Source organism: Salminus brasiliensis, chromosome 13, assembly GCF_030463535.1.
Source record: "Salminus brasiliensis chromosome 13, fSalBra1.hap2, whole genome shotgun sequence".
Taxonomy (NCBI): Eukaryota; Metazoa; Chordata; class Actinopteri; order Characiformes; family Bryconidae; genus Salminus; species Salminus brasiliensis.
This window is the reverse complement of record NC_132890.1, coordinates 19,766,453-19,782,788: the sequence shown is the minus strand read 5'-3', so window position 1 is coordinate 19,782,788 and position 16,336 is coordinate 19,766,453. Positions and strand designations below refer to the sequence as shown.

Below are 16,336 nucleotides of genomic sequence, written 5' to 3'. Positions count from 1 at the left end.
TTTGCCATTTTGGAGTAATGGCTTCTTCCTGGTAGAGTGGCCTTTCGGCCCATGTCGATACAGTACTCGTTTTTACTGTGGATAATGACACATTCTTACCAGCTTCAGCCAGCAATCTTCACAAAGTCTTTTGCTTTTGTTCTTGGGTTGATTTGGGCACATTTCGGACCAAAGCATGTTCGTCTCTGGGACACAGTCTGCTTCCTGAGCAGTATGATGGCTGGACATTCCCACCTTGTTTGTACTTGCATATAATTGTTTGTACAGATGAACAAGGTACCTTCAAGCATCTTGAAATTGCACCCAAGGAGCCAGACTGCAATTCCACAACTCTCTTCCTGATATCTTGGCTGATTTCTTTTGACTTTCCCATGATCTTACCCAAAGAAGCAGTGTTTCAGGTGTGCCTTAAAATACTTCCACAGGTTTGTCTCTAATTGACTCTTATGTTGCCAAAAAAAAATCAGAAGCTTCCAAAGACAGGACTTCATCATATGGGCTGTCCCACATTGTTTAAAGGCATAGTAATTTTAGTGTATTTAAACTTTTTGTCTTTAAAGAAAGTAATAAAAATTGCCTTAAATATTCCCTCTCTCATTATTCTGGCATTTAGCAAATAGAAATCATTTTGGTAATCCTAAATGACCTAAAATAGGAAAAGTTCATTCTGATTTAATGTTAGACAGTGAAGAAAAAATGCATATGTGTCTTTTTTATATAGTGTATGTAAACCTCTGGTTTCAACTGTACATGCTTGCACGTGTGCTCTCACAACCTTACCCTACTTGGGTAAGGGTTTAGTGTACACTAAACCCCCCCACGAACACACAGAATATTAACATGTTTGACATTTAAAGTCATCAGATGTCATCATCAAATAAATAATTACTCATCAGTGATTTGATTCATAAGTTAACACTTGAAATATGAAAAGCCGAATTAGCAAATTGAACAGTATATTCAATAGCACCAATACATTCAAAACACATAATATAAATATATATATATAAGAAATATATATATATAAATCAATATAAATATAAGATGCACTATATGAACAAAAGTATTGGGACACCTGCTCATTCAATGTTTTTATTAAAATCAAGGTTATTAAAAAAGTTTTCTTGGAGTAACTGTTTCTACCGTCCAGCAAGCATTAGTGAGATTTTGGAGCATTGCTGTGAGAATTTGGTTGCATTCTTCAACAGTGTTAGTGAGGTCAGGATGTTGAATGATCTCCTCCCTACCTCATCCCCAATTCACCCCCACATCATCTCAAAACTATTGAATGAAGCACCATTTTTCCAAAAGACACAGTTCTCTACAGGTTCACGTGTGTCTGCTCCAGAGAGCCCTGTTCTATTAGCAGAAGGTCTCTACAGGGAGTGGACAAACTGTGGGTATGCATTTGCACATCTGTGTCAGCAATAGATGCAACTCAAAGTAGCTAAATGCATTCGCTAGAAGTTTCCACAACCATGTAGACAAATAGCACATCTCTGGTTGATCTTCTATAGCTCCACCCACTTCCGAGCAACTACTACCTTCTCCCCCTCTCCCCACTGGCTGATTACGAATACCAGGTTGATATTTTAAACTCAAAATGCACACAAGACATCTCAGGAGTGGTTCCATACTGACACACTGGGGCTCATTGGACTATTTAGTGCTTGAACCCAGAGCATCACCACTTGCAGCTATGCTAGCATTATTATTAGTAGTAGTAGTAGTTCATTATTTTAGTAGTAGTAGTAGTAGTTCATCATTTTCTTCCTTTTTCTCCCATTATGCTGTCATGATTTTTCTCCTTTGTTTCTGGATGGTACTCATCCATATGTGCAATAAACACAAACGGGTATGAAGAAATCATGATCAGTTGTTTTCAGCTAAAAAAAAAACCTATCAAACATTGATTCTAACACATTGTTTCTCTTTTTCTGGCAGGTTGATTGAGTCCAGTCTTGGCAGTGTGGCCACCAAGTTCAATTTCTTTATCCACAATCTGGCCCAGCTGCGTTTCTCTGGCCTGCCAACTAATGATGAACCTATCTTGTCCTTCTCTCCGCGCACATACACGCTAAAACAGGATGGTCGAATCAGAGATGCCTCCGTCTACTCCTTCCAGAAAAGATACAACCCTGACAAGCACTATGTGAGTCAGACTTTCATCGGATGTTGTAGGGCTCTGGTTCAAGATGAAGTTTTTTTTTTTTATATATATAGTGCTTTTGAGAACAGGTGTCCGAATTCCAAGTGGGCAATACAGTGGCAACATTGGCAAGGAAAACTCCATCAGAGCAAGAGGAAGAAACTATAAAAGAGAAACCAATACTCAAAAGTGGAACCCATTCTCAACAGAAATCACAGCAAAAGCAAAAATAATAAGTAATTGATATGCAGTAAAGAATAAAGAAATAGAATCGCGTCTATTCATACTCAGAGGTGCTTAACTTTAACCACTAAACTGTGTTAGCAGTATTATCTCTTGGGGGGGAAAAAAGCTCTATGATTGCCATTTCAACATGGCTATGCTAAGAACTTAGGATGATGATGTTAGTATTTATGGTTTAATTTGGCATCTTATGAGTGGATCATGTTGGTGAGGTTTTGTGGCTTGGCCGGCGGGTGAATAGCACATGCTCAGTCATCATTCTTACACCATCATCAACCCAGACAGGAGAGCGGTTCAGCTTAGCAGACAGAAAAACACTGATGTCCGCCTAAATTTAAAGGTCGAGACTGTGATTATTCCAAACCTGGTGATTTGAAAGAAAACACTTTTCCCCCTGCAAAGGCATAAGACCACATAAGGGCAAGGCCATTTCGAGCTTTAAATGTCAGCAGCAGAAATTTGTAATACGTTATTCAACTGGAAGCCAGTGTAATGTTGATTATACTGTACTAAAATAGTTAATCTTTCTAGTGCTTGTAAGAACTCGTTAGAACTGGACTAAATACTTTTTTTATAGGCTTAGCTGAGCAACCTGACAGCAAGGCATTGCAGTAATCTATGCAGTAATCTATACGGTATTTTTTTCAGTATCCTGTAAAGTGTTGCAGTACTTTTAAGGTGAACAAAGGCTATACAAGTAAAAATGTGTGCATTAAAGGAGAGATCAGAATCTTATCCTAAGCCTTCTGTTATAGTATCCAGTTCTGAGGGATTTGATGATAATGCTAATTAAAAGGTAATTAATCTGGGAGGTCATTAATAAAACTACTTGTCTGTTATAGTACATTTGGTTGGTATATTTTGGTTGTTACACGTTGTTATATTTTAAGTATATCAGTAGATTTTTCAGTAGATTTTGCGCTTCATCAAAGTGAACATTCTCAAATTCTGAGACTTTGCCAGTGTATACTACTAGGTTTGAGAAAAAAAAAAACAAACATTTTTTGTTTAAAATGTTATTATGGTGACGAACATAGTGAAGCTACTTTTAATAACACCCAGTAACTGATCTCTGAATTAATATCCACTGAAATGTTACTTCTCGTATAGACATATGTAGTACGGGTCTTAAGGGAGGGCCAGAGTGAACCCCAGTTTGTTTTCCGCACCTTTGATGAGTTCCAGGAGTTACACAACAAGCTAACCATCCTCTTCCCTTTGTGGAAGCTGCCAGGGTAAGTGACTTTGTCTTCCATTACTGATCACCACAACCTGTGTAGCTTTCAGATCCATTTCTAAGTAAAAGTGTTTATTGTTCATAGGTTCCCAAACAAAATGGTGTTGGGACGCACGCACATCAAGGATGTGGCATCCAAGAGAAAGGTGGAGTTGAACAGTTATGTCCATAGCTTGATGAGGAGTTCAACAGAGGTCACCCAGGTTAGGCATCCGGAACATGCTTTTCTGTCACTTATTTAAATTCAGAGATTCAAATAAAATGATGTTTTGTGACTTTCTGTTAATTAAACAGCTTTAAGTTAACTATTGCACACTTTTCATCTATCCCAAATATAATTACTACAGTCAAAACAACACTGAGCTGTGTATTGTGCTTTTTCTCCAGTGTGATCTTATTTACACATTTTTCCATCCAATTGCAAGAGATGACCGGATGGAGGGATTAGATGGGTTGCCCAAAGTCCCAGGTACATCAGTCCGAATTGTTCTCAATTGTAGTGTCCTCAACCACTCTAAAATTCTATTTTATAATGTTGACACCAAGAAAACTGCAGATGAATCTAATGGTGCCCTGTAATGCAGATAGAGCTTTTTCTGTCTGTAGAATGTTTGATTTACTCTACTTTGATGTGTTGGGACCTGTGCACGAGTCTAGAACCTTTCTGTCAGACTTCTGACAAATTAACTTTTAACTGAAACCTTTTCTTGCTGCAGGTTTAATCTTTTTGAGTAAAATATTTCCTATTAATTCATAACATTTCCATTTATTTATATTTATTATATAGTCTTGCAGTAATTCCTTATTTACTCACATATGTCCATATGTTCTTATATCCAGCACAGGATTGTGCTCTAAATAAAAGGCATGTTTTGGTTTCATGTTTTGCAGAGGTAACACCTGTCAGTCCCACTGCTGGATGTGTGGGCGGTGAGGTGAAGTTATCTGTGTCTTATCGAAACAGCACACTTTTTATCATGGTTATGCACATTAAAGACTTGGTGAGTTTGGATTATCTTGAAATTTCCTGGTCACAGACTGTTGATGTATACACACTTATACAAGTGTAGATGTGCACAGTTTAAGGATGTCACAAGAACCAATATTTAAATGCCAAGTTTGGATAAAAATTCTGAAAACAATACACTACTTGTTTTTTATTGTACGCCAGATACTGTAACTACCGCAGCTATCATAGATATGCAAGATTGAGATTTCTGTTGACTTGACAAGGGCAAAATAATAAGCCTACATGTGTAGTTGGCATCAGATGCAATAGGAAGAAGAACAATCTATAACAACATGTGGCATGGCAAGCAACAGCAAGATTTTAAGTTGTAATGGGACAGTAAAATGTGAACAGTTTGCTAATATTTGTGTATATGTATGTTTAGTAATTTATACTCTCCTACTACAAAACACATATGCCTATTGTAAACACGTTGCCTAGAAGGATGCATTGTTAGGGACGTGACTGTAAATATCACATTGCTAACTAATTTAGGTATCCTTTATTGTTCTTTTTTTAAAATCTAAATTCTGGATAATACTTAATGTTAACTTAAATTGCCTCGAAGTAAGCCTATGCTTATTTTGACCAAAGTCCTTTTTGGCCATCGTATTTTCCTTTCCCCATGAATAACAGATTTCCTGATCATTAACTATATTTGAATATGCTGATGTCTAATGTTTTTTTTCCCCCACACATCCATTCAGGTATCTGATGATGGAACAGACCCTAACCCATATGTGAAAACCTACCTACTTCCGGACCCACACAAAACCTCAAAGCGCAAAACTAAGATCTCAAGGAAAACTCGGAATCCAACTTTTAATGAAATGGTAAGATATGGTTACCTTTAAAAAAATAATTCAATTAATTTAATTCAGTAATTAATTAAGTAATTATAATTATTACAATTTGGATGAAATTCCTCAGCATGCTTCTGTCCCTCTGTAAAAAGCAAAAAATAAATATCTCTCTTCGCTACAGAGGACTTTCTAAATGTTGCTTTACTTTTAGACTGTTTAGTTTTTTATATTAAGGTAGCGACTCTTAAGCTGATGTCTAAAACAAATTTACGAAAATAAAAACACATTTACAAGCTGTAAAACACTTTTACCAGCCCAAAAAGCTTTAACAAATGGCCAAAACACTTTTACAACCTTTTACCCAACTCCATTAATTTCTTCCCCGTGAAGCAGTTTGACTGACACATCAGCAGCACTTCCTGTGTATTGTACCTACCCTTTCCACCTGATTTGCTGTTTGTAAAAGTGTTTCAGGCTGGTAAAAGTGTTCCGGCCATTTGAATAAGCGTTTTGGACTTGTAAAAGTATTTCAGGCTATTAAAAGTGTTTCACAGCTTGTAAATGTGTTTTTACTTTTGTTTTGCACTTTCCAGCCACCGTAGCTGCAGGTGTCATTTACTTATTTCTGTTTCTTATATCTCTGTTGTTTAAAATATATAAAGCCCTATTCATTATATGTTTATATGACGTGTTTGCTGTGTTGTAGTATATGTGCTACCTCTGGTAGCAAAAAAGTAATTTGCTGCATAATTAAACTGATTCTGCACATAATCCAATCTCTTTATATCTAATTATATGCATCCCTTTAGCATAATTAAGTGCTTTAGACTAAAGAATGTTTGGGTTTAATACCACCTCGTCTAGACTAGGTTGTGCAGTAAGCTTGTAGTAGACATTGTTAAGCATCTGTTTACCAGTCATATGTTTCATAATGAATCATGTATTCATTGCCTTCAGCTGGTGTACAGCGACTACAGTAAGGAGACCCTGAAGCAGAGAGAGCTGCAGCTGAGTGTGCTAAGTGCTGAATCTCTGCGAGAGAATTTCTACCTGGGTGGCATAACCCTTAACCTCAAAGACTTTGACCTGAGCCAAGAGACTGTTAAGTGGTACAAGCTCACAGCAGTACCCTACTTCTAGACTTGTTAGATCACCTCTTTCTAACCAGGTCTTCTGAAGAGCAACGAGAGTCAATCCAAAACACCCTGAAGGGCTGCGCAAATATCTACAATGCAGCACAGATTTCACCCTACATCCCCTAAACCAGTCTTAGTGACTCTAATCAAGGTCCACTCCTTGCATGCAATATACAATATTGTCATTACATGACCAAAATGAAAAGTACATTTGTACTAAACCGTCACGGTACGGACATCATGGTTCAGTGTGCTCAGTCCCACGGTAAGCAGAGCGTAATACGGAACCAAAGTTTACAGGCAAGAGTTTCACTGTAAGCTGTCAGCTGGGTTTGTATGGTATTGTGGGAATTGTTGTAGATTTGTGGCAGGGGGGCAGTGGTTGTTGCTTTTTATGTTGTACTAAATTTGTATCAAACTGGTCCAAACTGCGGTGTGAACTGAACCATGACCTTTACAGCCCTAATGTCTAATATGTACAATGCCCTCTCTAATGTTTGGAACAAAGATACATTTTTCCTTCATATGCCTCTCTACTCCTCAGTATAAAATTTAAAATCAGAACAATCAGAGATGAATAAAAATATAAATAAAGCTATTAAGCGGCAGATTACCAAAATCACTAAAATGGGTGTTCAAGACTTCATGAACAGAAATACAGGGGGCCACACTATGAGATGCAAACCACTAGTTAGTCACAAAAACAATGGTTAGATTACAGTTTGCAAAAAAAAACAAACCCTTAAAAGAGCATTCAGAATTTTGGAAAAAGATTTTATGGACAGATAAGACCAAGATTAACCACTGTTGTAGTGTGGAGACAAAAACTGTACCACCTCATCTGTAGAATGTGGTGGTGGTGGTGTCCTGGCTTGGACATGTATGGCTGCCACAAGCACTGGTGAGCTATGGACAAAAGTATTGGGACACCTACACATTACACCTACAGGTGCGTTTGACATAGGCCTTTACATGGAGTTGGCCTGTATGACCTATAAAAAAATAAATATGGTGGCATCCTTTTGCAGTAGCAAGTATTAATTCAGTGTGCTCTTCAGAATGACGCTCTCAAATGTTTGTAAAGGTAGACTGCATGGCTAGGTGCTTAATTTTATACACCTGGAATGGCCAAGCCAGTCACACAATTTAGACCCAATTATGCTTAAATTGGTCGCAACTGTGGACCAGAGGAGCATATCAGTGGAATAAAGTCTTTGTCACAAACATTATGGAGGGCACTGTATATACACTGTTTCTGGACACAAACATTCAACTAATACAAATTGTATAAATTGTATCAATTGCATACACAGATAGCTTGTCTAGTACATGTAGAGAAGTATTGCCAATAGAATAGGACTCTCTGGAGCAGATAAACATGTACCTATTGGCACCATGCCTCCAACAACATTCTGAATTTGCTAATGCTCTGGCCACTGAATGCAATCAAATATTCACAGCAGTGCTTCAAAACCTAGCCTCCCCTGGACAGTAGAGACATTTACTTCGACAAAAGCAGTGTGTAAAATAAGAAAAAGAAATAAAATATTTTATATATATATATATATATATATATATATATATATATATATATATATATATATATATACATACAGAGAGAGTACTGTGCAAATGCTTTGGGCACCTGTGAAAATCATAATTGAAAAGTTTTTACTCAGGGCCGTAAATGTTTATTTACTGAGCAAAACTATAATGACAAAAACTGGTGGTCTCCTTGAGGGGGTCTGGTATTATTTATAGTTTAGAGCAAACACCTGGTTTGACAGATGAATTTGTAAATCAGGTGAACTGGTGATGAAATTTAATACATACACATGCTGGCTAAGGGCATTCTTTAAACTTGCTCACAAGATATCTCAAACTTTCTTCCAGGTGGGAAATTCTCGTTATGTTTTACTGTATTTATGTGTACATACATCTGGTCTAATGTGATCTGGTGTTTTTACAAGCAAAAATGCTGCCTGGATAAATGATTTTAAATAATGTGCTAGGTGCCTAAAACCTCTGCACAGTACTTTGTATGTGTTTTTATGTACATACATGTGCAATCAGTTATTCAGCCTCTATTGCAAATTAGGTTTATTAGCTAATTTTGCAAACAAACCTTACCCGTGCAAATAGCCCAACACAACTAACATAAATAGTTTCTCCAAATTCAACACAAAATGCCACTTTCAATGATGACTGTAGTCTCAGAATTATTCAACCCCTTCATGACAAGCATTTTACCCTTTTGCTGTTGTGACCTGCTGCTTGATGCATAGTCAGATACCAACTTCTAGAAGCATTCCTAAAGAATCTTGACCCATTTCAGCCCGGCAGTGGTTAGAGATTAAATGGTTACCAGTTTCAAAGTAAAGCTGGGTAAAAGTCACAGTGGTTAGTATTATTGTTTCATATTTTCATTATCATTAAAACCGTGGTTGATTATATAGTGCTTTAAAAAACCCACGGTGTGGTAAAAAAAAGGTTTCCCTGTCGCAGCTGCACAGACACAGCGCACAGCGAATTAAACAAGCATGAAGAATGAACTAAAACTTAAGCTTTTAACACGCATCACTGTGGAGCTTTGTACAGGGGCACTGCTAAATGATCCTGGACTGGGTTTCTGTCCTGTATAAGATTGTATCCTGTATAAGATTTTAGCCACATTCATTTACACACAGTAGTCAAATACTTCACCTGCAATTACTGATGTTTCAGTTCAGAGGGCCTGAGGACCAAGCCTTGAGGAATGCTTGGGATAATTATCCTGTTGGAACGTCCTATGACCCATTCTTTAGCTTCCTCGCAGAAGGCATGACATATTCCTGATACTTGATTGAATTAAGCCCCACAGCATCACAGAGCCATCGTCATGCTTTACTGTAAAGTGTTCTTTTCAGCGTATGCCTCATTTTTCCTCCTCCAGACATACTGCTGATCCATAGACTCAAAACGTTTTATTTCATTGTGCATCAGAATAAAATCCCACAACTTCTATGGCTCATTTATTGGATTGGAGCCAGATTTTCAGTTGGTATAGGCCTTAGGGTTTTATTAGGATGGTATTGAATAATTCTGTGACTTTTTATGCAGTCATCATTAAAAGTGAAATTATGTGTTAAATTTGGAGAAAACGCTTGTTATTAGTTGTGTTGAGATGTTTAAATTGTTCGTTTGGTTGGTTTATTGCAAACAGCTGAAAGTTTGTACATTTTGCTAATAAACCTAATTTGCTATGGGGATTGATTATTATTATTATTATTTTTATTTTTTTTTTAATATAGATAAGTATAAAGGGTGTTTTTACACTCTACTTTTCTGAAAAGTAAAACATAAAAACATCACTAGCCTTTAAGGCTTTTATAGAGTCCCACGATTCTTTGATCATGTGCCAAACTAAAACAGCTTCTCCCTAGGGAACAATACAGGGTGCCTTGATGGGATTTACGTTTTCTTATACAGCTTAAGTGTTTTCTGTGCTTCTCAATACTTTTGATATTCCTGTTTCTGTAGTAAAAAAAAAAGTGCACTTCCACCTTGGATGGGGTTTTGGTGCACGTTATGGAGTGCTGAAGTAATAGATTCTTTCTGATTCAAGCCATGTAATTTTGTAATTATGTAATTTGGCCCTTTTTACAACACAACCTTGACTGTGTATTGAATAACACATGAATAATTGTTACTTCTTTTATTTTTTTTTTCAAAAGGGAATAGCAGGATGAACTAGATGCTGCTGCCTCTGTTTAGATATTTAGTAAAATAAAAATTAATCATGAGTTTACTTGGACATAATTTTAAATGTAAAGATTTTTTTGGAAAATAAGTCACTTCACAATCAGGACTTGACTTTTTAATGATTGTTTTAAAAAATGATGACTGAGTTTAACAAGGCCAGTTATTTATTGTTAATTAGTCATCTTTAACCTGGATGAATCAGTGTGCAATGTAATGTTTTTCCACGTAAGCCGAATTAAATGTCTTTGAAGAGCATCTTTGGTTGTTTTTTTTTTTGTTTGTTTGTTTGTTTTTTTTAAATAAGATTTATTTTAAGAAGAGAAGATTAAGTTGGAAGTTATTGGCTTTTATGTGTTGTGCAGTGATTGTGAAGGAATGTAATGTAATTTATTTTATAGTAAGTTTTGATGCGTTGTTACATTTATTGAAACTCCTACAGTGACTGCCTTCCACATCAGTACATGTTAATTAAGGCTTTGGCAGGTTGCCAACATGCCAAGCTAACGGTCAGCACTTGTTGCCAGACTGAAGTTTTCTTAAAACCATTTCTTTAAATCCCTTTAATATCAAGTGAATTTAGGGGCATTGGCTCTATAGGGTCAGCAGCTAGCTAACCTAGGACACTGCTGCCATAGTATACACTGCTGGACACAGCAAACATAGTATAGTTGTCACAACATGATGAGCATCCCTATGTTGCCATAGGCTTAACGTCCTATTTACTAAAGGAGATCTGTTCCAATGATCACTGCAGTTGAGGCAGAAAGATTTCTTCTGGAGTCCTTCAGACAGACATTTGGGAAGGCATGCGGATAATACACTGGGGTGAATGTAAAATTCTATAAGTGTATGTAGGTGTGTATCTGTAGTTCTGTCAGCGTGTGTGTAAGTGCTCATCTGTAGGTCTTGGCCTATTTTATTGGTGTTTTGAACTCACACACTTACAAGGGATGGGTAAAGAAGATTTCAAGGATTCTTTTAATAAAGGAAATGGCTGTATTAAGTTATATATAGAACCATTTCCTGCTTAAATGCTTCTTGACTAAATGGTTATCCAAATTGATGGAGAACGTGTTGTATATGGTTTAATATAGAATCTTTTTAAAAATGGTTCTGTATACCACCTTGCTATTGTTACAAGCTTGGTAGCATAACCGTAGCAGAACCCTTTTGGTGCTATATAAAACCATATTCAACACATTCTCCATCAGTCTGAAGAAGTCTTTATGAATCAATCATTTATTCAATCAGTCTCAGAACACCTACTAAATCATTAATACATTAAACCAATTGTCATTTACATGATCATACTAACCCATCAGGAAAGCCCAACCCACATGATAGTCAACTTAATCTGAATTAGAAATGTGTTCTGAACGTATCACCTAAATTATACATCATTCTTACATCAGTCAAAAACCTTATCAAGTGTGATGTACAATGTAATAAAAAAAGTACATATAAAAAGGCGCACTTTAAGAGCTTAGACTAAATTCAGCTACAAATTGAAATGTCAACTTAAACACTGCAGCCAGATTCCCATGCAGGACACTGAATTTGCATCAACCTCTAACATACAACAGACATTAAATATGCAGAAAGCTGTGTGAAGTCAATTTGTACAAATACTATAAAACAGGGATTGCATCCAACAGGTCACTTGATGGAGAGGCAACCAAGTTGCTATAACAGCTGTCGATGGCACAGACAGTTTTTTTCCTAAATAAAAATTTATAAATATCTTTTTGTGAAAGTCATATTGAAGTTTAACAAATTCATTCAGCTATTCTTTTCACTCCTTTTGGCCTATCACGAACATTGAACAAGACATTCGCTGCATTGTACCACCTCTCTCAATCTGAATCCTAGTGCAGATCCTGCAAGTATTTCTAGCCTGAACATTCCAATGTAATGCCATCTGGAAGAGCCTAACGTTGGTACCACCTTAAACAGGTGACTAATGTGCACAACTTTCTTAATGTGTCAATCTAGGTTTTTATGTTCAGAAAGAAAAAAAAATGTGTGTGTGTGTGTGTGTGTGTGTGTGTGTGTGTATATATATATATATATATATATATATATATATATATATATATATATATATGTAATATATTTATTACAAATACATGCACACATTCACTCAGGATTAAAATGATAATGACTATATTAATATTCTGACATGTATATATTTATGCTCTGCCGATTCAGGGTTACAGTTTTTGCATTGTGGTTGAATTTATTTTGTTGTACTCTTACAATTCTATATTCTTGAAATTAATAATAAATACTTGTTCAGTATAAATAAATATTAATCGGAATATAACAGTGGAAACAATCACCAGGCCATTATTATGTCACTGAGACACAATATTGCCAAATGTGACTGTTATAGCTTTTCTTTCTCACTTTTCTTAACATCAACCTTCATCATCCTCATCAACAGTACTTTCAACAATGTCGGCTGCTTCTTTTTCACTGAACTGAAATATTTTTTTTCTTACTTTTCTTGTACCTGTGGTTTGTTTTCCGTTCAATCTTTGAGTATCTGAACATTCTGGAGAGTACCATGGAAAAATCACACCGATGTCCTCTATGCTTTTGTAGCCAACACATGGTTGTAACCAATCTGTGCATGCTTCACACTGTGCTAATGGCTCATTAGGGTCATTAGCTGTTTTGCAGATACAGAAAACCTGCTCTTTTTTAACAGGTTGGTCAGCATTGCTAGGAAAACTTTTGTGATTGACCTTTTTTAAATGAAGATTGAGCAGGATGATTTTAAATGTCGCTTGTCCTTGTGCCAAATGTGATGGAGCCATTTTTGAAATGAATAACATATTTTCCAAACATCAGTAGCTATTCTTCCCCATACAGAGGTTGGGTTTCTGTAGCCTTCATGATCCAACACTGTAATATGTTTTTGAAAAAGACTGATAATTGTCTCTTCAGTGTCATTTTGATTTTTTTTTTCAGGGGCTTTTAAAGTCCAGAAGTTTTTGGTTTGTTTTTCTTATACAGTGGTGATGATTAATGACTGATTTTATGGAGAGCAGAGAATGTTGAGTAGTAACAGAGTGTGTCTGACGACTCCGGCAGGTCTGACTATAACAGCCTAATTAAAAGGAGAGAGCCAGAAGGTAACACAGACATGGGAGCACCCTGAAATGCTAGCATCCATCGGCTCCACCGTTCACAAACCTGAGTGATCGCGTGTAAGCAGCAAGATGACAGCTCCAGCATCTCAGTGTACTACAATTCCCTGTGTCCGCGAACCCCTGGACCTACAACCTTTATTAAAGGTGAAACATTAATTACCAAAAGCTAAACTTAACAGATGAGTTTTTAGCATAGATTTAAAGTGTGAGACTGTGTCTGAGTCCCAAACATTATCTGTAAAGTTATTCCAGAGTTAGGGGGCTTTATAAGAAAAGGCTCCTCCCCCTGCTGAGGTTTTCTGAATTTTGGAAACGAGTAAGAGGCCAGCACCCTAAGTAGTCTTGATGGTTCGTAATATGTAATAAGATCTCGCAGGTACTCAGGAGCGAGGCCATGTAGGGCTTTATATGTTAATAGAAGAATTTTGTATTCAATACGGAATTTAACTGTGAGCCAATGAAGTGCTGATGGAACTGGACAGATATGGTCACATTTTCTAGTTTTTCAATTGCAGTTCATTGTAAATGTTTACATTGCAAAAAGTAAACATGGAGACAAGATAAACTTCCTAAAAGAAAAGGGAATCTGCTTTGGCTGTCTACAGCAATTCCATGTTAGCATAAAGTAAGATGTGAGTTTGGAAGCTCCCGGACATTTCGAGTAAAATTGTTATTTACATATTATATATATATTTGGGCACATATTTAGGCTTACCTTACTCTGCAGTACTTTTTGTTGGAAAATCTAACTCTGGACTGTGTACAATGTCTGGCAAGAACTCCAAAATGCAACTCAACTGTGGCCTGGTCCACAAACCGTGACCATGGTCTCCTGCAGAAGCCACCTCTACGCGTGCTGATCCTGACATCGCTGCCCTCAGGCCGGATTTACTCTCAGGGATGCTTTGTCTATTTTCAAGATCGACCTGCAAGCATTAAAGACACAACTGGCGAATGATAAAGTTGCTACCACTACCGATTCTACCATGTCCAAGCCAAAACGTACGGTCAGAGAGATGAAGCACGCACTCACTGTGCTCCGGTGACACCGTATGAAATGAAATTTGATCATCTCAGTCTTCCTTGACCACACAGTCAAGATAGATTGGGCTTGGGCTGCATTCAACAAGGTCAGGCGGCAACTTTGTGGTACATAACCTGGGACTATGCTCGGTATGGTCCAATTCATCCAGCACAACTTCGCATCACATATACTGGTGTCAAGAAGGACTTCGTTTCAGCGGACGAAGCCTGCCACCAAATTAAAACCTTGATTTCTAGGTGAACTGTAATAATAATAATATAACAATGCTAAACCATATTTTGTATTTTTGTATCTCAGATCAGATCAGCACTACCTCATTTTATGCCTCTGCATTTATTTGTAAAGGACTTAGGGCCTGCTGTTTTTTGTTAATTTGAATTTTTACATGCCTTATTGTAATCCATCTGATTTATGTGGGAATTTGATTTGTGTTAATAAGGTTGCCATGTTTGTTGTTAGAATTAATTTGAATTTGTTAGAATGTTCACCCTTAGGTGAAACAATATTTGGTAATGTGAGGTATTTTCAATATAATGTGTTTATCATTGTGCACATACTGTTAATTTGCGAGTGCGGACCACGCTAGCTGAGGCAAGGAGGGAGAACTCGCGAAATTTAGGCTGGAGTTCCGGAGGGCTTTGAGCGGATGGAATTCAAAGCCAGACCCCCCCTTGCCAGGTAGAGGTTGAGTAAAATTGGATCAGGAGGAGCAGGGGTGGTGGTGGGATTCAAGTTTTTGTCACGAGAACGAGAGGAGAGGAGCAGTTTTATAGCGAGTAGTAATGGAGGGGAGGAGTTTGGCTGTGGTCCTTCTCCCAAACTTTCAGTTATTACATAACTGCATTTTGCGATTGCAGACCACGCTAGCTGAGGCAAGGAGAAAAATCGTGAAGCGTCCAATCTTTTTTGGGGCAGTGGTGGCTCAGCGGTTAGAGCGCCGGGATATCGATAACAGGGTTGTGGGTTCGATTCCCGGGCTCGGCAAGCTGCCACTGTTGGGCCCTTGAGCAAGGCCCTTTACCCTCTCTGCTCCCCGGGCGCTGGAGTTGGCTGCCCACCGCTCTGGGTGTGTGTGTGTACTCACTGCCCCTAACACGTGTGTGTGTGTGAGTGTGTTCACTACCAGATGGGTTAAATGCGGAGGACACATTTCGCTGTACAGTCCACACTGTACAGTGACGAATACGTGCACCTTTATCCTTTATCCTTAAGAGGGAGAACTCAAGAAATTTGGGCTGGAGTCTGGGGGGCTTCGAGCAGATGTAATTCGAGGCCAGACCCCAAAAGTTCCATCTTACGGTTGCCTTAGCCTGTGGTCATTGAGCATCATCAATTTGTAAAGAATAACCTGAGAAATTATTTGGAGCATGACTTAAGAGGGAGAACACAAGGTGAATGTGGAACAATTGGCAGGATGTGGCAGATACTGCTTCTGTGGCAAAAGTGGGTCTGTTGGTTGGGTCTTCTGAGAAGCCTTGATTGATAACCTGTACAATGGGGTTCGTATGGACTGGGTTGAGATTATAATTTTAAGGTAGATAGGGGTCGATGGTAGCTGAGAAGTCACCAGAGCGGAGTGTCTGTGAGTAGTGCAGTAGAACGTCTGAAATGACAGGGTATCGTTGAGGTGGAAGACGTTCTGACTTTTAATTCTTTGAGAAGCAGACCTGGTGGTTGGAGGGAGAATGAAGTAAGTCAAGTCAAGTCAAATTTATTTGTATAGCGCTTTTTACAACTGTTGTCGTCACAAAGCAGCTTTACATAATTAGTACTTAATAAAGAACAGAGACAGAGAAGAAAGAAGGAATAACATGAAGC

The 16,336-nt window shown here is 37.6% G+C and overlaps 1 protein-coding gene across 2 annotated transcripts in view; it reads left to right on the top strand.

Annotated features, from left to right (window-relative positions):
- The window catches only part of pik3c2a (phosphatidylinositol-4-phosphate 3-kinase, catalytic subunit type 2 alpha), a 47,785-nt gene extending 37,210 nt beyond the window's left edge, over positions 1-10,575 (top strand). For both annotated transcript variants that reach the window (XM_072695932.1, XM_072695933.1), the window contains exons 27-33: positions 1,945-2,152; positions 3,503-3,627; positions 3,715-3,832; positions 4,017-4,098; positions 4,521-4,630; positions 5,346-5,471; positions 6,399-10,575. In XM_072695932.1, coding sequence (XP_072552033.1) covers positions 1,945-2,152; positions 3,503-3,627; positions 3,715-3,832; positions 4,017-4,098; positions 4,521-4,630; positions 5,346-5,471; positions 6,399-6,581 — 952 coding nt within the window. In that variant the 3' untranslated portion in view covers positions 6,582-10,575. The remainder of the gene's footprint in view (positions 1-1,944; positions 2,153-3,502; positions 3,628-3,714; positions 3,833-4,016; positions 4,099-4,520; positions 4,631-5,345; positions 5,472-6,398) is intronic.
- The last annotated feature ends 5,761 nt before the right edge of the window (positions 10,576-16,336 follow it).